Raw genomic sequence first — 19,455 nt, 5'->3', positions numbered from 1 at the left:
CCTTCCTGTGGGAAGTGCGGCTCCTTTCGCGTCCCCCACCCTCTCGGCTCCGCCTGGCAGCTGCTCCGCCGCCGGGCACGGGCTAGGCTGGGCCCGCGAGCAGCGTCCGGGAGGAGGGTGCCGGACCCTCACACTCGCGGGTGCCCAGACAGGCCCGCCTCTGGCTGCGGGCCTTTTCTGGGAGCAAGCCGCCCGCCCTCCCCCTTACCGCGAGCGAGGTCTTACCTCGCCACCAGTACGTCTTGGACAAGTCGTGCCAGGTCTGATGCTGGGTGTGGTGAGTGCCGCCCGGGCCTAGGTGCGCAGCCTCGATAAGCCCCCGGCGCCGGTCGGGCTGCAGCACCACCTCCAGCTCGGCGAAGGTCTTGCGGTGCCGCTGCCTCCGCTGGTAATACAGCGTTCCGTCGCGCACCACGTAGCAGGCGGCCGCCTTGCGGATTTTACGCTTGACATTACCCTCGGTGCCCGGCGCGTACGGCTCGCACTCGTTCGTCAGGTAGCGCAGGATGGCCTGGTAGCTTTCCTCGCTTGACATCGCTGACGGCGGCTCCCCGAGGGCGCCTGTCAGTGGCAAGGGAGGAAGACAGCGCACTAGTTCCGGGCGGATGCAACAGCAGTGGCGGCACTGTAGGGAGGACTGGCTGTGTCTGTGGTGAGTGCTCTTCGAGGGCGCCCGCACCGTGGAGGGAGAACTGACGAGTTGGTAACCAAGAGGAACTGCACTTCTCCAGCGCGCGGGATCCGCTGGCGACTGACAAAATGGCTGCTGCACCACCGGAAGTGACGTAAATCAAGGGCAGTGGGTGAGGGGGCTAAGACCTGATTGGAGCGCAATGGCTTTCTAGCTTGATCTAGCCGACCAAGTGACGTTAGGACTGCGGACGGACATTTTGGTAGCGGGTAGGCCCTTCCTGGGAAATCGAAGTGGTTTTGAGCAGACATCTTAAGTCCTGGCAGTTTCCCTTTTTGCTTTTCCCTTCTTTCCCAGGATCTGAGCACGTGTAGGAGGCGGTGGTGGGCAGTTGTTAATCCCGTCGGAAATACCCCAAGGTGTAAAGGAGTCTTTTTGACCCCGCCTACGTTTTTAAGACACCCGACAACATAAAAGCGCCAGATTTTGAGGCCCCTAGTATAATATTAGCCACTGGATGTAAGACTAAAGAAAGCCCTTTCTAATGAAAATGTAGCTTCCAGTTAAGTGTTATAAAATCTAAATCCCTCCGTGATAGGAGTTAATGTAATTTCTAAGCGACTGCTGGTTCCTAACTACCCATGGAATAGTCATTTTTCTGGAATGATCAGCTTATGTATTGACGATTTTTTACCTATGAAGGTAGTCATGTTGGCAAGGAGTGAGGAAGATCAGCTAGCAGTGTTTTCTTACAGCTTTATTGGCATATATTTTTACATAAACTTAGGGGAAAAAATTCTCCATTTTACACCCAACATATACTGAATGCACAAAAGGCCGAGGCGGCTCAGACTGCGCGGTGCTTTATTGGAGCCTGAAAACTCTGGGCCAACCCTCTCCTCTCCCAGCCTAGAGTCTGCAGTCAGAGTGAGGTGACCCTTTGGAGATAGGTGTGGACAGATGGTGAGAACAGTGGGCTCAAAAAGCAGGATGCGGGACTTCCCTAGTGGTGCAGTGGTTAAGAATCCGTACTTCCAATGCAGGGGATCCGGGTTCTATCCCTGGCCAGGGAACTAGATCCCACATGCAAACTAAGAGTTTGCATGCCACAACAGAGGAGCCCACGAACCGCAACTAAGACCCAGCGCAACCTAAATAAATGAAATAATTAAAACAAAAAAAAAAAGCGGGATGCACTCAGTTCCCCGGCACTTGGGGGTGGGGATTGCAGGAATTTCCAAACGGCCCGGTTGTTTGAGGCAGTTGAACATTCTAGCTGTAGGTACATGAGCTCCCAGGCCCTGAGGAAAGATAGAACTACCAGGCCTTAGGGCCACTCATTCCACAGACTACAGCTGGGTGAGGGAGGAATTAGAAGATGGAGACACACCCCTGCTCCCAAGGGGTGGGGCACCCAGAATGGATTTCCAAATCCACCCTCCAAGGGATGTATATGTGCTGGGCCAGCACCACCAGTTTTGCTGTGAAATAGACTTCCTTTAAAACTAAATTTAATGTGGGACTTTCCTGGTGGTCCAGTAGTAAGAATCCGCTTTGCAGTGCAGGGGATGCGGATTCGATCCCTGGTCAGGGAACTAAGATCCCACATGCCGCGAGGCAACTAAGCCTGCATGCCACAACTACTGAGCTCGCCCACCTCAGCTAGAGCCTGCCTGCCCAAACTAGAGTCCATGCACTCTGGAGCCTGCGCACAACTAGATTAGAGAAAACCCACCACCACAACTAAGAGCCCACGTGCCGCAACTAAGACCCGATGCAGCCAAAAAAATAAAAATTAAAAATAAACCTTTAAAGAAAACACATTAAAAAAACTAAATTTAATGTAAGTAGATTAAAATTTTAAGTAAACAAGTTGTGGACATGGCTAAGAGAAGCTAAGTTAGTCGAAATCCCTCCACACCCAAATCAGTTTCTATCAAAACACACCCCGTGAAAACCCTGAGAAGTCCACTGAAACTTGGGATTCTCCTCTGTGCCTTTGGGCCAATAGAGAAATGTTTTAGTAAAATGTTTTACACGTGGTCCAGTGGTCTTCCTGAGAAAAGCTAAACTTGCTGTCCTGTGAGAACAAGTATTTAGTGTTTATACTGTCCTGAGCTGCAAGCTGTTCAGGACTCAAAGGTAATCAGAATGGGCAGTTCCATTTTAAGGCATTTAGACGAAAAAAGCAGTGCTTTTAAGGGGACATTTTATTGTGTTCAGAAGTAAGAACATGTAGCTCTGCATTCACGTTGGGTATTTTGACTGGCTTTTAAGCTTTCTCTGTTCACAGCTGCATGACCTCTTTTTTCATGTATTTTTTAAAAATCACAATAAAAAGGGTTTTTTCCCCAAACAAAATCTAAGCAAAAGCCAGCCAACCAGCTTACCTTGTATATGTATATTTACTTTATAAACCTTTTCAGTTTTCAAGTCCTCCAAAGACTGTTTTATCCCCAACACCTAGACCAATGCCTGAATTTAACAAGCACCAGATATAATCATTAATTCCATCACTCTGGATAGAATGGAGGTGAGGGGCAGTGTTGATGTATTTTACCTTCACATACTATTCCTATGTATAAAAAGCATGTTTCTCAAGAGGATGTACCTTGTTCATCGTTTCCTTGCAACTTAGCACAGTGTGGTACGTGATGATCTGCTTTTTGAAGAAGTGCAAGCCAATTTTTTTTTTTAAGTTTTAATTTATTTATTTATGGCTGTGTTGGGTCTTCGTTTCTGTGCAAGGGCTTTCTCTAGTTGAGGCAAGTGGGGGCCACTCTTCATTGCAGTGCACAGGCCTCTCACTATCGCGGCCTCTTGTTGCGGAGCACAGGCCCCAGACACGCAGGCTCAGTAATTGTGGCTCATGGGCCCAGTTGCTCCGCAGCATGTAGGATCTTCCCAGACCAGGGCTCGAACCCGTGTCCCCTGCATTGGCAGGCAGATTCTCAACCACTGCGCCACCAGGGAAGCCCTGTAAGCCTATTCTTAACAACAATTACAATTACTATTTTCCTTACCCCATTTATGTAAAAGAAATTGTATTCATTTAAGCTTATTTTCTGGAAGCAAGAGCAGATTATACAGGTGATAGTTCTAAGTAGTTTTAACTCAGCTATAAGCTAATCGTTAAAAGGTGAGATACTAGTGAACCAAAAGGCATCCCCAATATGAAATAAATGTGTCTATTATGGAGAAGGGTAATTTAACAAGAAAATAACTCATTAAGAAGGCTTCCTTTCTGCAGACAGAAGAAAAAAATGCATCTTTTAGCAATCAACCTGGCTAAAATCTATGCAACATCCTAGTACTTGTAGCTATGTAACAAAAAAAGTTTAGACAATGCAGTCTGTAACATGCCCTTATAGCCTCAGCTGAGCAAAGCTTGCATTTAACCATATAGATCTTATTTTATTTACATCATCTTGCTTAACATCTCTCCAAGAGGCTTACATTAGGAGGCACTATTCCCAAGAAATGAACTCTTTAAAAGATACCTAGCTCTTGGACTTCCCTGGTGGTGCAGTGGTTAAGAATCCACCTGCCAATGCAGGGGACACGGGTTCGGTCCCTGGTCTGTGAAGATCCCACATGCCGCGGAGCAACTAAGCCCGTGAGCCACACTACTGAGCCCACACGCCACAACTATTGAAGCCCGCGTGCCTAGAGCCCATGCTCCACAACTTAGAGTAGCCCTTGCTCACTGCAACTAGAGAAAGCCCACACAGCAAAGAAGACCCAATGCAGCCATAAATAAATAATTTATTAAAACAAAAAAACCCACCTAGCTCTTAAATTCCTAACTGTGTGGTTTAGCTATTACTGTGTAGGCTGAACATGCCTAATTTAGGAGTAAAAATTCCACCACAATCTAGTTATAGTCAGATCTTTATTTAAAAATCCAAGCTACCAACTTAGCGTTTTCCACCAACACGGGGAGCAGAAACTTTCACAGGCTTCACAATCTTTTGCTTAGGTGCTGCCTTTGTGGGAGCCTGTAAAAAGACAATATGTTATGTGGCATTATTCCATGTGAGCTTTTGTTTTGGTTTTTTTCCCCCAATCACTGCTCTCTTATGCCCAGATTCTGTTTGTTTCCTAGACTGCTTTCCTAATTATCTGTGTTCCTAATATTATGAAGTCCACCTTTATATGAAATATAAACGAAAGACAAAGATATCAGATTGAAGGAGTTAAGAGACACAACTAGATGCAGTGTGGGACCCTGAACTGTATCCTAAGAACAGAAGAAGGACCAATGCTAATTTTTTGGTTTGAAATTTTTACTATGGTTATTGAAATTAACACTGATAAAAGCTGGGTAAATTCTGTACAATTATAGAAAATTTTACTGAAAATCTAGAATTATTTCAAAATAAACTTTAAAACACCTTTATTTTCCCCCTTTCTATTTCTATATAGCACTAACATACGCATTTGGCTTTAGCAAAGGGACCTCTCTGGAGACCGGAATCACTCACTCAGAAATCAGTTATGGACATCATTTCCATTAGAGCCTTGAACTAAATTCCTTAAAAAAACTGAAACTTTCATTTACCACAATTTGGATTAAAAATAAATCTTTCTGTTGCTTTAAATGAGAAATCCAAGATAATCCCACAATTACCTTTGCAGCAGCCATTGCTGTCTTTTTAGATGCTTGCTTAGCCTTTTTTGCTTCCTTGGCAGCCCTGTGGGGTTAAAAATAACATAAGCAAAGCACTTTACTCCTTAAGGGTATAGTCTATTAACAAGAGGCTAGTGTTTGGGAAAAGTAGAATTAACATATTCCTTCCCCACCTGCAATTATTTGTATGATAAATCCAAAGGATTTATTAACAAATGTCATTAACCACCAAGTCAGCTTAACATTTGTTAGAAATTGTACAGTATCTTTATAATTGCATATAGAATTTCAACAAATCATTTAGACTATAGTATAAACTTCTGTATTATTAAACATGAGTGTTTACAATTTCACAATTCCTATACAGATGCAAGTAACACAACACAAAATAACATGAGATTAAGATTTCTGTGCCTATAAACCCAAACATAACCTAAAATCCATTCCAACAGCTGAAATGCTCATAATGAAAGCTTCCTCACCTGATAGCTTGTTCTCGTTGAGCCTTCCTAACTTCAGGTTTCTGATTCCTCTTGGCCATTATATCAGCAAGAGATGCACCAGTTATGGCCCTCTGGAATTTGACTGCACGGCGGGTTCTTTTCTTTTGAATTTCTTCCTACAGAACAAAAAGATGGGGACCACACTTAGCAACCTTGCTTCATGAATGTCGGGAAGAAATGAAATATATCACATGTCAGAAGGGGGCAAATGAGCTCTCTCTCGGGCCTTTTTTATAAGGGCACTAATTCCATTCATGAGGGCTCTGCCCTCATGACTGTATCACCTCCCAAAGGTCCCACCTCCTAACCATCACCTTGGAGGCTCAGTTTCAACATATGAATTTGGGGGGGAACACAATTCAGACCACAGAAATATACAACCAGGGAGTTCCCTGGTGGCTTAGTCGTTATGACTCTGGGCTTTCACTGCCAGGTTCAATCCCTGGTTGGGGACCTGAGATCCCACATGCTGCACAGTGCAGCAAAAAAAAAAAAAAAAAAAGACCAAAAATAATCCATGCAATTATTTGAAATGAAATATACATACAAATATATATTTTTAAAGTATCTATATGTAAAATACTACAATACACAGATAAGTTTTCCGATTATGGATTGGTTAAACCATCTATTACAAATCCTGGCCATTATTTAGAAGAACAGAAAGTTAAACTCTAAGGAAGTTAACTGAATAGTACTTTAAAAGTGATCTTAACAAGACTTTATGATAAAGAATGTGCTTTCGGAAAAAAATTATCAAACCTCAACTCTATTTTGTTTTTACTCCAAGTATTGACACTGGGAGAAATAGTCAAGTTAGAAGATGATCTAAGACAGGAAAGCCACCAAATGTAGGGAATGTCTGGGAATCAAGACAGTACAATTCACACATCTGCTGCAGATTCTATACTGAAACCTATGCTACAGTGCTTGTGAGAAAAAAGATCTTGTGTGCATCTCTAAGTCCAAGAAAAAATAAAACGAACTATTTATTAAAGCAGGGATACGCAAAATATCTTAAAATTTTTAAACAGGACATATGGAGAAAAGAGGGCACATTTGTGGTTAACCAAAATGCTCGTTTTACCAATACTTTAAACTTTATACAGAGGTGAAATTTTATTGTAGAAAATGCCAGTATTTACCTGTTTATATTTTTCTTACCTCAAATCCATTTAAAAAATATTTTTCTTATTGTGGTAAAATATATATAACAGTAAGTTGACCATTTTAAAGCATTTTTAAGTGTGTAATTCAGTGGCATTGTAATATTGTGCAAACACCAACTTCCATCTCCAGAACTTTTTTCATAATTCAAAACGAACTCTGCACCCATTAAATAATAGCTCCCTATTCCACCTTCCCCCCTAGTCCTGCCTGGTAACCTCTACTTTGTCTTTATGAATTTGTCCACAACTAGGTACCCCATAAAAGTGGAATCATACAATATTTGTCTTCTTGTGTCTGGCTTATTTCACTTAGCATAATGTCAGGCCTGTCAGCTTTTTAAGGCTGAATAATATTTCACTGTATGTATTTATCACATTTAGTTATCCATTCATCCACTGATGGGACATTTGGTTGTTTCCACCTTTTGGCTACTGTGAATAACAGCACCGTGAACATCAGTGTACAAGTAATCTGTTTAAGTCCCTGCTTACAATTCTTTTGCGTATATAGACTTAGAAATGGAATTGCTAGATCATATGACGGTAATTCTCTTTAACTTTTTGAGAAACTGCCAAACCACTTTCCACAGTGCCTGCACCATCTTCATTCAGCAATGCACAGGGTTCCAATTTCTCCACATCCCCACCAACATTTGTAATTCCTCCCACCCCCACCCCCGTTTGGATAACGGCCACCCTACTGGGTATGTCACATCCCCCTATTTAGAATTTTTCCTTCCTCTGAACTCCCATAATACCTAGCCATGTCTTTCACCCAGGAAGTGCTCACTCACTAAATATTCACAAGCCTCCTGAATACTAATTCTCTTGCCATGACACTCAAACCTTTTCTGAAAAATCTGTTTCAACAACCTAAAAGACCACTTCAAAAAACACAACCAGTTTTAAGAACTAATATGCTGGAAGACTCCACAATATGATACCTACATTGGGAATAATTCTATAAGCATTATAACCAATACCAAGTTTTCACAGAACTATTTAGTTGCCACCACTTGAACATCTTAAACACTTTAATGGTGCACTATAACCCAAGTGAGCTTAATGTAATTTACCTAACTCTGGAAGGGGGAATGCTTTCAAATTTCAACTTGATATTTTTACTGTGAGCCTAAGATGTATAAGGAGGCACTCTTTATATCAATCATTTTCACTTCACTGTCTGATGCTTTTCAGTTAGAAGTACTTTCACACTGTCTCATTTAATTTTAAAAAGCAGTAAATGATGCTCAGAGTTTCAACAACATGAAAGTGCATTTCACTTACCGACTGTCCCTTTTTGTGCTTTCTTCTGTAGAGGACAGTCCAGTTGATCTGACGAGGATTCCTCTTGGAAAGGAATGCCGACTCACATTTTGCATTAAGAAATTGGAAAACCTGTCGTGACAAGTTCAAAGTAGGAGTCTTGAGCTTGAAATTACTAGTGAATTAATATTCTAATTCTATCCTCTCATTTTACAAAACTGAGGCCCATACAGACCAAAAGGCTTGTATCACAGAACTGGCAGGAAACTCTGCGTTTCGCCCTGTCTTTTCTCGAGTAGACAAACCTAACTTCATAACGCAGAAGACAGTTGGGTGTCAAATTCTGGAAGGCATCTAACTCCTGTCCCTCCCGAGATTCCAAAAGGACCTGGTGCCCATAAAATAGCCAAATACCCCGGTGGCCCACTGCCCTTACACTGGAACATTAATGTTACACAAGCTCCTAACTTCCGACCTGATTTACATTCGATCAAAGCTCAAGACTGATTCACTTAGAGGTTTCTGATCCTAACAATCATTGCACACAGGGTCCCCGGAACAAGCTTTTCAGGGACCAAGGGTGATGTGGTGAAGGATCCCGCCTAGACTGAACGAGACCGGTCTTTCCTTAGCAGCAAAGGTGCGTTTAGCCCAAGCGGCCTTTCACCTTCCCGTCGGTCCTGGCGTAGCGCCTCCCGTGTCCTGGGTAGATCTTGTACCCGCTGAAACTGCATAGCTCGACCCTGTAACGAAAAGCGAAAGCACATTAGGTGGGGTAGGGGATATCTTCGGAAAGAAGAAGCCATGCCTGGGATGCCGGAGAGGCCCTTTGCCCGAAGATGCAAGAGGATTGGGATATAAGGTTCCTGCTTACTTCATTGCTGCTAGCGCCGGCGAGAAGAAAAGATGGCGAAAAGAAGGAAAGGATCATGGGAAAAGCCCTTATAAGGTCGTGGGAAAGCAATCTCCTCCCACAATTCTCTTCCCTAACCCCGGCGTTCGGTGATGACGTCACCTCGCCGGGGAGACACGTCTAGAGTTCCCCGGTGGCCGTCTGCCTCTGGAGTAACTGCGCTAGAGGCCGTTAAGGCTCTACAGGCGGGGAGGGAGGGACAGGCAGGCAGTTGCTTTCTGAGTCATTCTGTCGTCTCTCCTAGAGCTTCGTCCTACTGCAGGGAACGTGAGGTAAAGAGAAGAGGCTCCTCTCTCCCCTCCCTCTTATAGTTTAGTGATGTATAGATGAATACCAATTAGGTAAAACCTAAAATCATATTTTGCCTTCTGTGCTGGCCCATTTCCTTAACTAACAAAATTAAATTGTAATAGTTTCCACATTTGCAAAAAAATAAGGACATCTGAACTGTCTCTGAGGCCGTGCAAATGGAATTGTGCTTGATGGCGTTTTGCATTAATTATAATTAACGTTCGTTGAGTGTTCTCTTTCTGTGTGCCAGGACTCGTGCTAAATCATATGCATACATTAATTCATTTAGTTTACAAACTCTATATTAAGTAAGCGCCGAAGCATTGCAAAATGACGACTGCCGGTGGCGGTCGATTGCCAGGCTGCCGGCTGCTACCTAGAGGCGGGGGTGTGGGGGTAGCGGCCGGTGGTTGCTCAGGAAACGGTAAAGCCCTTCTCTGGAAAAGGCAGCCCTGCCCGGGCCCACCGGGAAGGCCGATGCCTGGATCGCTTGACCCCTTCTGTAATGCTCGGTACTTCAGCAAATGATGGGGAATGGCAAAAGAGAATCCTTGAATTGTGTGCGAGGCTGGAGTACTTGACTAGGAAACAAATCTAATGATCGGTTTATGCTGTTGTTGGAGCCCACTGGCAGGCTGCTCCAAAGTATGCCTCAATGGCATAGTGGATATTTTGCATTCATGTTACTTAAGAACCGGTAGGTGCAAGAGGGATACTTAGACCCTCCTCTGTGTCCCCTTGGAAGCAGGAAATAAATCTCTCATACTCTCTCGCTGTACTGTACCAGGAGGTAGGAAGACATCATTATTACCAGAGATAGGGAATTCAGGGCACAGAAGCTTGTATAAACAAACTTTGATACTAATTTACTACCCAAAGCCCAAACTTTGCTTAAATTCCTTACTAATTATTGTTCCTTTGTCTAAAAAATATACAAGCTGCCTGCTTTTGCAACTTCTTACTTAGGACTTATTTCTGTGAGACCTCTGTGCACATGAATTAAATTTGGTTAATTTTCTTTTTCTCCTGTTCATCTGTTGTGTGTTGATTTTATTATTAGTCCAGCCACAAGAACTCAAAATGGGTAGAGTAGGAAATTTCCTTCTTCTGGACACTCTCTATATAAGCAACGCACCCTAAAAAGTTCTGCAAATAGGTGGTTGAAGAGATTTAAAAAGTCCAACAAGGTGGCTGACTGATATTAAGAAAGCTGCACATATGTTGGAAACAATCTCAAGAATGAATGAATAGAGATATGAATGGGGTTGAAAAACCAAAGAAGCAAAGGGAAGGAATTTGACAGCCTGACCAACTCTGACCAGCTGTTGAGAGTGTCTGGTATACTTAGAAGACTTTGTCTAAATAGACTACAGGCAGATGGATACCTCAGCTTCCATGGTTTTTGAACTTGACTCTGACATCCATCTAACTTTCTTTGTTTTAAATTACTGGTGATAAAATTGTTTGATCACTTAAAAAAAAATCTTTCTGGAATAGTCCTGGCTTCTACAAGCTCCACAAGGCAGAGCTGGATGTGAGTAGAGGGTGGAGCCAAGATCTACCTGCAGGATTTTGGATCTGTTTACTTCACAGAACCCCAGAATTTATAGTCCCTTCCCAAGCATTTTAGGAAGATTTTGTTCTGTCGGTCCTCGAAATTATTTTTGGTCTAACTCCGTGGAGGAAAAGCAGGAGACTCGGTCTTATGGATTTTAGCTCTTTTACTCTTTCCTAGAGCTGGCATTTCAGGGTTCTTTATAACACTTTGTATGTATCACACCTTACATTGTGTTCAAACACTCTTATAATAAGAAGAAATTATACAGAAACCCCTAAAAGCATTTTATATAGTGTCATAAAGCACAGTTTCCAACACCATCCATAAATTTTTGCAGACTTTATCCTTTCTCTTTCATAGGCAAAAGACAGCTTCACTCCAAAATTGGTGCTTTTCTGGGCGTCTATATACTTCCTGAGAACAGAGCATTCTCTTCACTGTTTCTTCACCTTTTATACATAGTCTCCTGCTGTATTAGTTTCCTGTGGTTGCTGTAACAAATAACCACAAACTTGATGGCTTAAAACATGACAAATGTATTCTCTTATGGGTCTAGAGGCTGGAAGTCTGAAATCAGTATCACTAGGCTGAAGTCAAGCGATCTGTGCTCCCTCCGGAGGCTCTGGGGTAGAACATGTTTCTTGCTCTTCCAGTTTCCGCCCAGATAAACCCTCTTGAATTCCTAACCCATAAAAACGGTGAGATCATAAATGTTTGTTGTTTTAAACTACTTTGTTTTAGGAATAATTTGTTAACATAGCAATAGATAATGCAGGAAGTAAGGAAAATTTGAAGATGGAGACTTAGTGAATAGCGGTATCATTTGTCAAAAGAAGACAGATAAGAGGAAGGAGCCTGTTTGTGAGGAAAGGGTCACTTTGGGAAAGACCAAGTTCACGATGCCCGTAGGATGTTAAGGTGGAATTGTGTAGTGGGAAGATAAACAAGTTTAGAGGAGTGTTTGGAATAGGATGTATTTTAGGAGTAATGGATCTATAGGTGATAGTAGAATATGTGGGATAGCATCACCTACTGTCACAGGCTGTCTTCTCTGGAAGCACTTACTGAGACTATGTTTAGAGTAAAAGGTATTTATTAGGGACCAGGTCCTATGAAAGGAAGGAGGAAGCAATGTTAGGCAGAAGAAGGCAAATGCATTACTGGCCCAACTAAACCCCAGTCAACCCTGCCAGGAGCTCTGGAACAATTATTGCCTGTCAGAGTATCCCTTTTTGAGTCAAATGATCAATTCTCTTTATACCCCCACCTTGCTTAGTCAGCAGATGTGGGTTGACCCAGGGAGTTCATGACCTAAGTGAGGTGGTGCTCAGCAGCTGAGCCAGACTCTGCTGACAGCTGGAGGACATTGCTAACTATGATGTCTTCAAGCTCTTGCTTGAAGAGGGATCTGGATAGGGCATCTCTGGGTCTGCCACCCCTAGAAAGAGTGACTAGAGTGAGTCAGCCAAAGGAATCAGGAAATACTAATATTTACGGGATAGGAGAAATGGAGAAAGAATCTACTGAAGGAGGCTGAGCAGATGAGGTGAAAGGAAATAGATATCCATGACAGTCATCTCACAGAAGCCTATGGAAGAATTTTGACAGCGTTAAGAGGCAGAAAAAGTTAAAATAAGACAACAACAGGAATGTGTAAACACGAATGCCTTCGGAATGACTTAGGCACCAATCTTAGTGTTTTCTTCCAATAGCATTCTCTCCTCAGCTGTGGGGAGGGATCCTGCCTTTTTAGAATCTATCATCAGAGTTCCCAGTAGGCTGATCAATCCCAAGACTCTCAGGCATTGGCCTCAGGGAGGGCTTTGAAAGGAATGCCTAGTAACTAGATTAGAAAATAACTAGGTTTAAAAATTACTCAGTGGGGCTTCCCTGGTGGCTCAGTGGTTGAGAGTCCGCCTGCTGATGCGGGGGACACGGGTTCATGCCCCGGCCCGGGAAGATCCCACATGCTGCGGAGCAGCTGGGCCCGTGAGCCATGGCCTTTGAGCCTGCCCGTCCGGGGGCTGTGCTCCGCAACGGGAGAGGCCACAACAGTGAGGCCCGCGTACCGCAAAATCAATCAATCAATCAATCAATAAATTACTCAGTGAACAATTATGAATCTTTCTTTAAAATTATGAAGCATTATTAAAATTTAAAGAATTCTCTTAAAAATATAACTCTAATCAAGTTTTCATATCTACCCATTATATAAATTATAGGGGACAGAGGAACATGTGAAATGACTCCACATGGTTGCAACTGGCATCTACAGGATGACTTAATTTCTTCAACATCATGTAAAATTGAGAGAGAGAGAGAAGAACGAATGAACAGAACCAGCTATATAAATAATTTGCAGGGTCCAGTGTAAAATGAAAGTATGGGGTCCCTTTGTCAAAAAGCAGGAAAAAGATGTCCTTAAAGTACTAAAATAAGCTATTTCCTTTCTTCTGCAATCTATCTCTCGACCTTTCATGATATTTTTTCAATTGCTATTTAACTTCATGCTCTCTCAGGCAAGGACATTCGCTGGGCCAATGCAGCCCCTCATAGGTGCCCAGGGTCCTGCCCTGTGACTTGACATTGTGCATGAACATTCCAGGCCTACCTGCTCTCAGGTCCCCCTCCTTAGAGGCACCGGACCAACGAACTGCCTCAGTGCTGCTGGGAAGTTCAGCCAGCCATCTCCTTCCACCATCCTCCTGGGTAGATGTCAAACTGGCATAATGCATGATGGTGCTGCCTGCTTTGGAGAGAGCTGAGGGGGAGGGGAAGGAGTGAGTCAAGGGACTGTAGAACCAGCGGCCCTCTGGAACCCATCCCTGGAAAGAGAGGAGGCTGCAAGGAGTGGGCCTACAAGGGAGCTGAGGTGGCAAGCCCCAGGCACATGCTCTATCGTCCCATTATACTTCACTTAAAAAACACAAATGCAAGGATACAATTATTAAGACTTTCAAGACAGCGACAGCAGAGCATTAAACTCCAAGCATGGGATACCCCTGAGCAAGGGACCCAGTGTGACTGCATAGGTTGCACAACTTGAAGCTGGCTCTGCCTATAGATTAAAAAAAATTTAAGAGCCTCCTCAACTAATTGCAACATATGGATTTTAACTGAGGCCTGATTTGAACAACCAAGCTGGATAAACCATAGGGGTAATTTGAATACTGACTGGACTTTTGATATTAAGATGTACTGTCAATTCTTTAGCTATTGTAATTGTACTGTGTGTTTAATAAAAAAAAAGAGTTCTTATATTGAAATTTAGAGATACATACTAAATATTTACAGATGAAATAGCAGGATGGCTGGGATTTGCCTTAAAATAATCTGAGGAAGGGACTAGTGGGTAAGGGCATGGATGAAAAAAATGATTGGCCAGAAGTGGATAATAGTTGAAGCTGGGTGTTGTGTAGGAGAGTTCATCACAATAGTCTATATAGTTATGTACTTTTTTTTTAATTAAAAAAATTATTATTATTCTTTATTTTTGGCTGCATTGGGTCTTCATTGCGGTGCCCGGGCTTCTCATCACGGTGGCTTCTCTTTGTGGAGCACGGGCTCTAGGCGCGTGGGCTTCGGTAGTTGCAGCATGCGGGCTCAGTTGTTGTGGCTCACAGGCTCTAGAGTGCAGGCTCAGTAGTTGTGGTGCATGGGCTTAGTTGCTCCGCGGCATGTGGGATCCTCCCAGATCAGGGATCAAACCCGTGTCCCTTGCATTGCCAGGTGGATTCTTAACTACTGTGCCACCAGGGAAGTCCTGTTATGTACTCTTTTAATTACTTTTCCATGATAAAAAGTTTCAAACAATTATAAAGTGTTTAGGGATTGAAAGATTTAAGCCCCGCAATTCAATCCTGAAAATAGGAGGAATAAGTACCACCTGTATTATTTTGTAATTTAAAAAACTTTTAAAACAAACAAAAACCCACTTTATACAAGAATGTTTATATCATCTTTATTCATAATACATACAAGAAACACTCTCGGTGTTGTATCAAATGTGAATATATAGACAAACTATAATATATATTCATATAATGGACTACTACTCAAATAAAATGGAATAAACTACTGACTTACTCATCAACATGAGTCCCCAAAACCTTATGCTAAATGAAAGAAGCCTTACCAAAAAAAAAAAGTACATATTGTATGATTCTGTGTGTATCAAGTTCTACACCATACAAATCTAACCTATGATGGAAAAAGAAATCAGAACAGTGGTTGCTTCTGGGTGGGAGAGGAATTATTGAATGGGAAAGGGTATGAGAGAACTTTCTGTTTTAATGGTAATGTTCTATGTCTTTATGGATTTTGGGTTAATTAAACACAGTTGGTCAAAACTCAGTGAATGTCCATTTAAGATTTGAGTATTCATGTAAATTTTACTTTATATCTTTTTTTTTTTTTTTTTTTTGGCTGTACCACGCGGCATGCACCATCTTAGTTCCCGACCAGGGATTGAACCTGTGCCCCCTGAAGTGAAGCTCGGAATCCTAATCATTGGACCGCCAGGGAATTACCGTAACTATTATTTAAAAAAAACAGGAAACTAAATAAATTTTGAACACTAGTTAATGAAATACTTGTTGAAGTATATAGGGAGATACATCAAAAAACGAGATGGATGGAGGGGAGGGATAGATATGTGATAAAATAAGTATAATAAAATGTTGATAAGAGAATCAAAGTGGTGGGTTTATGAGTGTTCCCTGTAAAGTTCTTTCAAATTTTCTGTATGTTGGAAATGTTTCATAATAAAATTTTGGCTAAATGAAGGGAGCCATCTTCTGGAAGAAACTGGTATTACCGATTGGCTCAAAAATGCAAGAGGAACGAAGCATGGTATTTATATGATTCAGAATGCAATAACTGCTTAGTACTGTTCACATACTCTATTGGTTCTCACGCATGTGCCCAAGCTGTCTTCTTTGGCTGGAATCTTTCCTCCCTTTCACTGGCTAATTTCCTACTCAGATTTTATTTCCTCCAGAACAGAGGTTTGGAAATATTAAGTGTTTTAGGCTTCATGGGCTAAGAGGCAAAATTGAGAATATTTATATAAGTATTTCTATAACAAGAGAGAAAACCAATTTCCACAATATATCCATTGACAAAATTTAAAATATAATAATATTGAGTACGTTTTTATAAAACAGATCTACTAAAGAAAAGAATGAAATTCTTTTTGGGGAGGGGGAGGATAACATTTCTTTTAACATTTCCCTATCATCAAAATCAATTGCAAATATTAATCTGTTAATCCTGATCTCTAATGAGATTTTACAACTTTGGTCTTTGAAAAATGTCTTTTCACCCTGACAAATACTGCCATCAATCCAAGGACATATGATTTAAATTGAACATATTAATCTCTTGGAAGGCAATTATAGAATTAGACTATTTTCTTGATATTTTCCTTTTAGCATGTCAGATTAATTATTTCCAATTGAAAGTTAAGTGAAAGCTCCAAAATGCACAGTTAAATTGGTCTTGAAACATGGAAATTTTCTTTGCATTTGCATTGAGGTCTCAACAACACTACTAAAACTGTAATTTGAGCTCGAAAAATATAACCACTGCAAATTTGTTTGAGAATGGACAGCTTCCTTTTTAACTTTTGAATCAAATAATGTTAGTGATTATTGAAATGACTTTACCACAGAATAAGTTTTGCATGTAAGTGCTGCATTGTCCTTAGCTTGAGTTTGTTAAGAAGCATCATCACATGATCAAAATTAGCAAAAAACGAATCTTAAAGCCATTCAATAAGTGTTCCAAAATAGTGGTTAAGGGAGGTTCTTTTCATTTGAAAAAATTTCAATCTTGGCCCTGAGCTAAAAAAAATTAATAATAATAATAAAATGATACCACTGGTAAGTCATCAAACACTGTGTGGTAGGGCAAGTCAGGATATTCAGCTGCTATTTCTGACAAAAATTCATGGGCTGATGATGGTAAACCCATAAGAACAAATGAAGTTTATTGTTGACACCACTGGCTCAACACATGGTGGATTCAAATGTTTTCCACAAAGAATCTGCTAATTAATAATACAATGATGTTATAACCATAGGCTTTACACCTTACATTTTCACAAGTGTTGTAAATCTGTCAAACTAAGGCTTTTTCTACCTTTTTAAAACAGAAGATTCCACTTAGGTGTATTGAATTAGTGTTTTCTCAGCTTCTTTAAAAATATTCTCACCTGTTCAATACAGCCTATTCATAAAGGCTAATTCTAAAGTCACTTGAAAAATTGACTCCTTGAATAAACAGAACAAAGGAGCAGTTTCAATAACACCTGTCAACTCATTAAGAGCCAAGGAAAACGATTCAAAATAATTAGGCTTCACTAAATAATTTAAATTGACTATTGATGTTCCCAGTGTGCTCAACACTTAAAGCAGCTGTTCTTACCTAAAGGCTAATGATCTTAAACAAGTTTATTTTTTCTGGATACATTTCTTCAGCTGCTGCAGTCAAACATCATTTAATTAACACACCATAAGTAAATGACTTTCCTTGCTTGCCTAACAAATGAGCCACTTGGAAATTACTTTGGTTGCAGCCTAATTTTCTTTCTCTCTCTCTCTTTTTTTTTTTTGGTGAAGAAATTTTACAATGATGAGATATTCTATTTACTTTTTCTAACTTTTCTGTTTTCTGTGATTTGAATATTGTAATGACTGCTCAGTCTGGTAATGTCGACATATATTGTATTCTTTTAGCATATAGGTTCACTGCGTAATAAACATAATGCTTTGCCATCTAATTTGTTAACAAAATAATCTGCAGTTCACAGTATCTTAAAGATGGAATATTTTGGGCTTCCCTGGTGGCACAGTGGTTGAGAGTCCGCCTGCCGATGCAGGGGACACGGGTTCGTGCCCCGGTTCGGGAGCCCCGGTCCGGGAGGATCCCCCATGCCGCGGAGCGGCTGGGCCCGTGAGCCATGGCCGCTGAGCCTGCGCGTCCGGAGCCTGTGCTCCGCAGCGGGAGAGGCCACAGCAGTGAGAGGCCCGCGTACCGCAAAAAAAAAAAAAAAAAAAAAAAAAAAAAAGAAAAGTGTTACTGTGATTTGTAGTGTGTAGCAGCACTAATAAGAGCTCAGAATGCTACATATGGTCTCAGTCATGAGGACTCCGTTATTGTAGTGTAAAAGCAGCTGTAGACAATAGGTAAATAAATATGACTGTATTCCAATGAAATTTTATTTATGGACACTGAAATATGAATTTCATATAATTTTGTGTCATAAAATGTTACTATTATTTTTTCCCCAGTCACTTAAAATGTAAAAACCATATTAGCTGTAGGGTGTACAAAATTAGGCACCAGGCTGGATTCAGCCCATAGTCTGTAGTTTGCCAAACTTTGCTAGAGAATATCTATGTAAAGTAGACGTTTGAGTTGATTATTTCATTTGAGTTTATTATTTCATGGAAGGAAATTTATATTTTATTTTTTAAAAATGTTATTGGAGTATAGTTGATTTATAATGTTGTATTAGTTTCAGGTGTACAACAAAGTGAATCACTTGTACATATACATATATCCATTCTTTTTTAGATTCTTTTCCCATATAGGTCATTACAGAATAGAGTTCCCTGTGCTATACAGTAGGTCATTATTGGTTATCTATTTTATATATAGTAGTGAAACAGGAGGGAAGGGGGTAGGGCACAACCTTTAAAACAATGATACAGCCATAGGACATGACAAAGACTGGTTAGAACCAACTGAGTCCAAGATGGCAGAAGATTTGACTTCCAGTAGACCTTGAGCCTCATTATATGCTCATTGTAATACATTAGCATGCTAAATGACACACCCACTGGCGTGACAGTTCTGAGGCCAACCATAAGAGGTCAAAAAGTGGGCGGTGGCCCAATTCCTGGAAATTCCCACCCCTTCCCCAAAATAATTGGAATAATCCTCCCACTTATTAGCCTATGAAATTACCCAACCCATAAAAACTTACCACAGCATATTTCGAGGCTCATTCGCCTTCTGAGATGGTCCACACTTTGTCTGTGGAGTGTGTTTCTTTCTAAATAAATCCATTTCTTACCTATCACTTCATCTCTGAATTCTTTTGTGCTGAGGCAAGAAGAGTAGTGTGTATATGTCGATCCCAAGGGAATTTGTATTTTAGCTTAAAGAGATTATTAATATTCTTTCTGTATTATAGACTTTGTGTTGTAGTTAAATGTGAAAATCTTAGTGATTTCAAAGTTTTGAAAGTACAATTTCAGAAGAGAAAAATTTAACACATATACTTGAATTCCTCAGTGTGGTAATATACTTTATATATTTCTGTTCGACAATATCCTCTCTTAACTGGAAAGGAAGAAAAGGTAAATTTCTTAAAAGTGCATGAGATAACCAAAAATAGGTCACAGGGAAATTTACAAACATAATACCTGAAAATAGCAGTCTCAAATCTATGTGCAGTATACATCCATTTTTGTTAAAAAAAAAATAC

The 19,455-nt window shown here is 41.0% G+C and overlaps 2 protein-coding genes across 2 annotated transcripts in view; both read right to left on the bottom strand.

Annotated features, from left to right (window-relative positions):
• The window catches only part of ZBTB11 (zinc finger and BTB domain containing 11), a 41,469-nt gene extending 37,102 nt beyond the window's left edge, over positions 1 to 4,367 (bottom strand). The window contains exon 1 of the mRNA XM_019922982.3: positions 226 to 4,367. Coding sequence (XP_019778541.2) covers positions 226 to 535 — 310 coding nt within the window. The 5' untranslated portion in view covers positions 536 to 4,367. The remainder of the gene's footprint in view (positions 1 to 225) is intronic.
• Positions 4,368 to 4,504: 137 nt separating this feature from the next.
• RPL24 (ribosomal protein L24) lies at positions 4,505 to 9,147 on the bottom strand. The gene is made up of 6 exons (XM_004313250.4): positions 9,074 to 9,147; positions 8,867 to 8,942; positions 8,221 to 8,331; positions 5,744 to 5,880; positions 5,262 to 5,325; positions 4,505 to 4,629 (listed from the first exon to the last, which is right to left on the bottom strand). The coding sequence occupies exons 1-6, from the start codon at positions 9,076 to 9,078 to the stop codon at positions 4,549 to 4,551; spliced, it is 474 nt and encodes a 157-aa protein (XP_004313298.1). The 5' UTR covers positions 9,079 to 9,147; the 3' UTR covers positions 4,505 to 4,548.
• Between the last annotated feature and the right edge of the window lie 10,308 nt (positions 9,148 to 19,455).

The sequence above is a fragment of the Tursiops truncatus genome, chromosome 4, assembly GCF_011762595.2.
Source record: "Tursiops truncatus isolate mTurTru1 chromosome 4, mTurTru1.mat.Y, whole genome shotgun sequence".
NCBI lineage: Eukaryota > Metazoa > Chordata > Mammalia > Artiodactyla > Delphinidae > Tursiops > Tursiops truncatus.
The sequence above is the reverse complement of the archived record's forward strand: the minus strand, read 5'-3'. Positions and strand labels throughout refer to the sequence as shown.

Coding starts and splice junctions, on each gene's coding strand:
- RPL24 (XM_004313250.4), bottom strand. Junction 5,881..8,220: donor AGCACAAAAAGGGACAGTCG/GTAAGTGAAATG, acceptor TTTGTTCTGTAG/GAAGAAATTCAAAAGAAAAG. Junction 5,326..5,743: donor CAACGAGAACAAGCTATCAG/GTGAGGAAGCTT, acceptor TTAACCCCACAG/GGCTGCCAAGGAAGCAAAAA.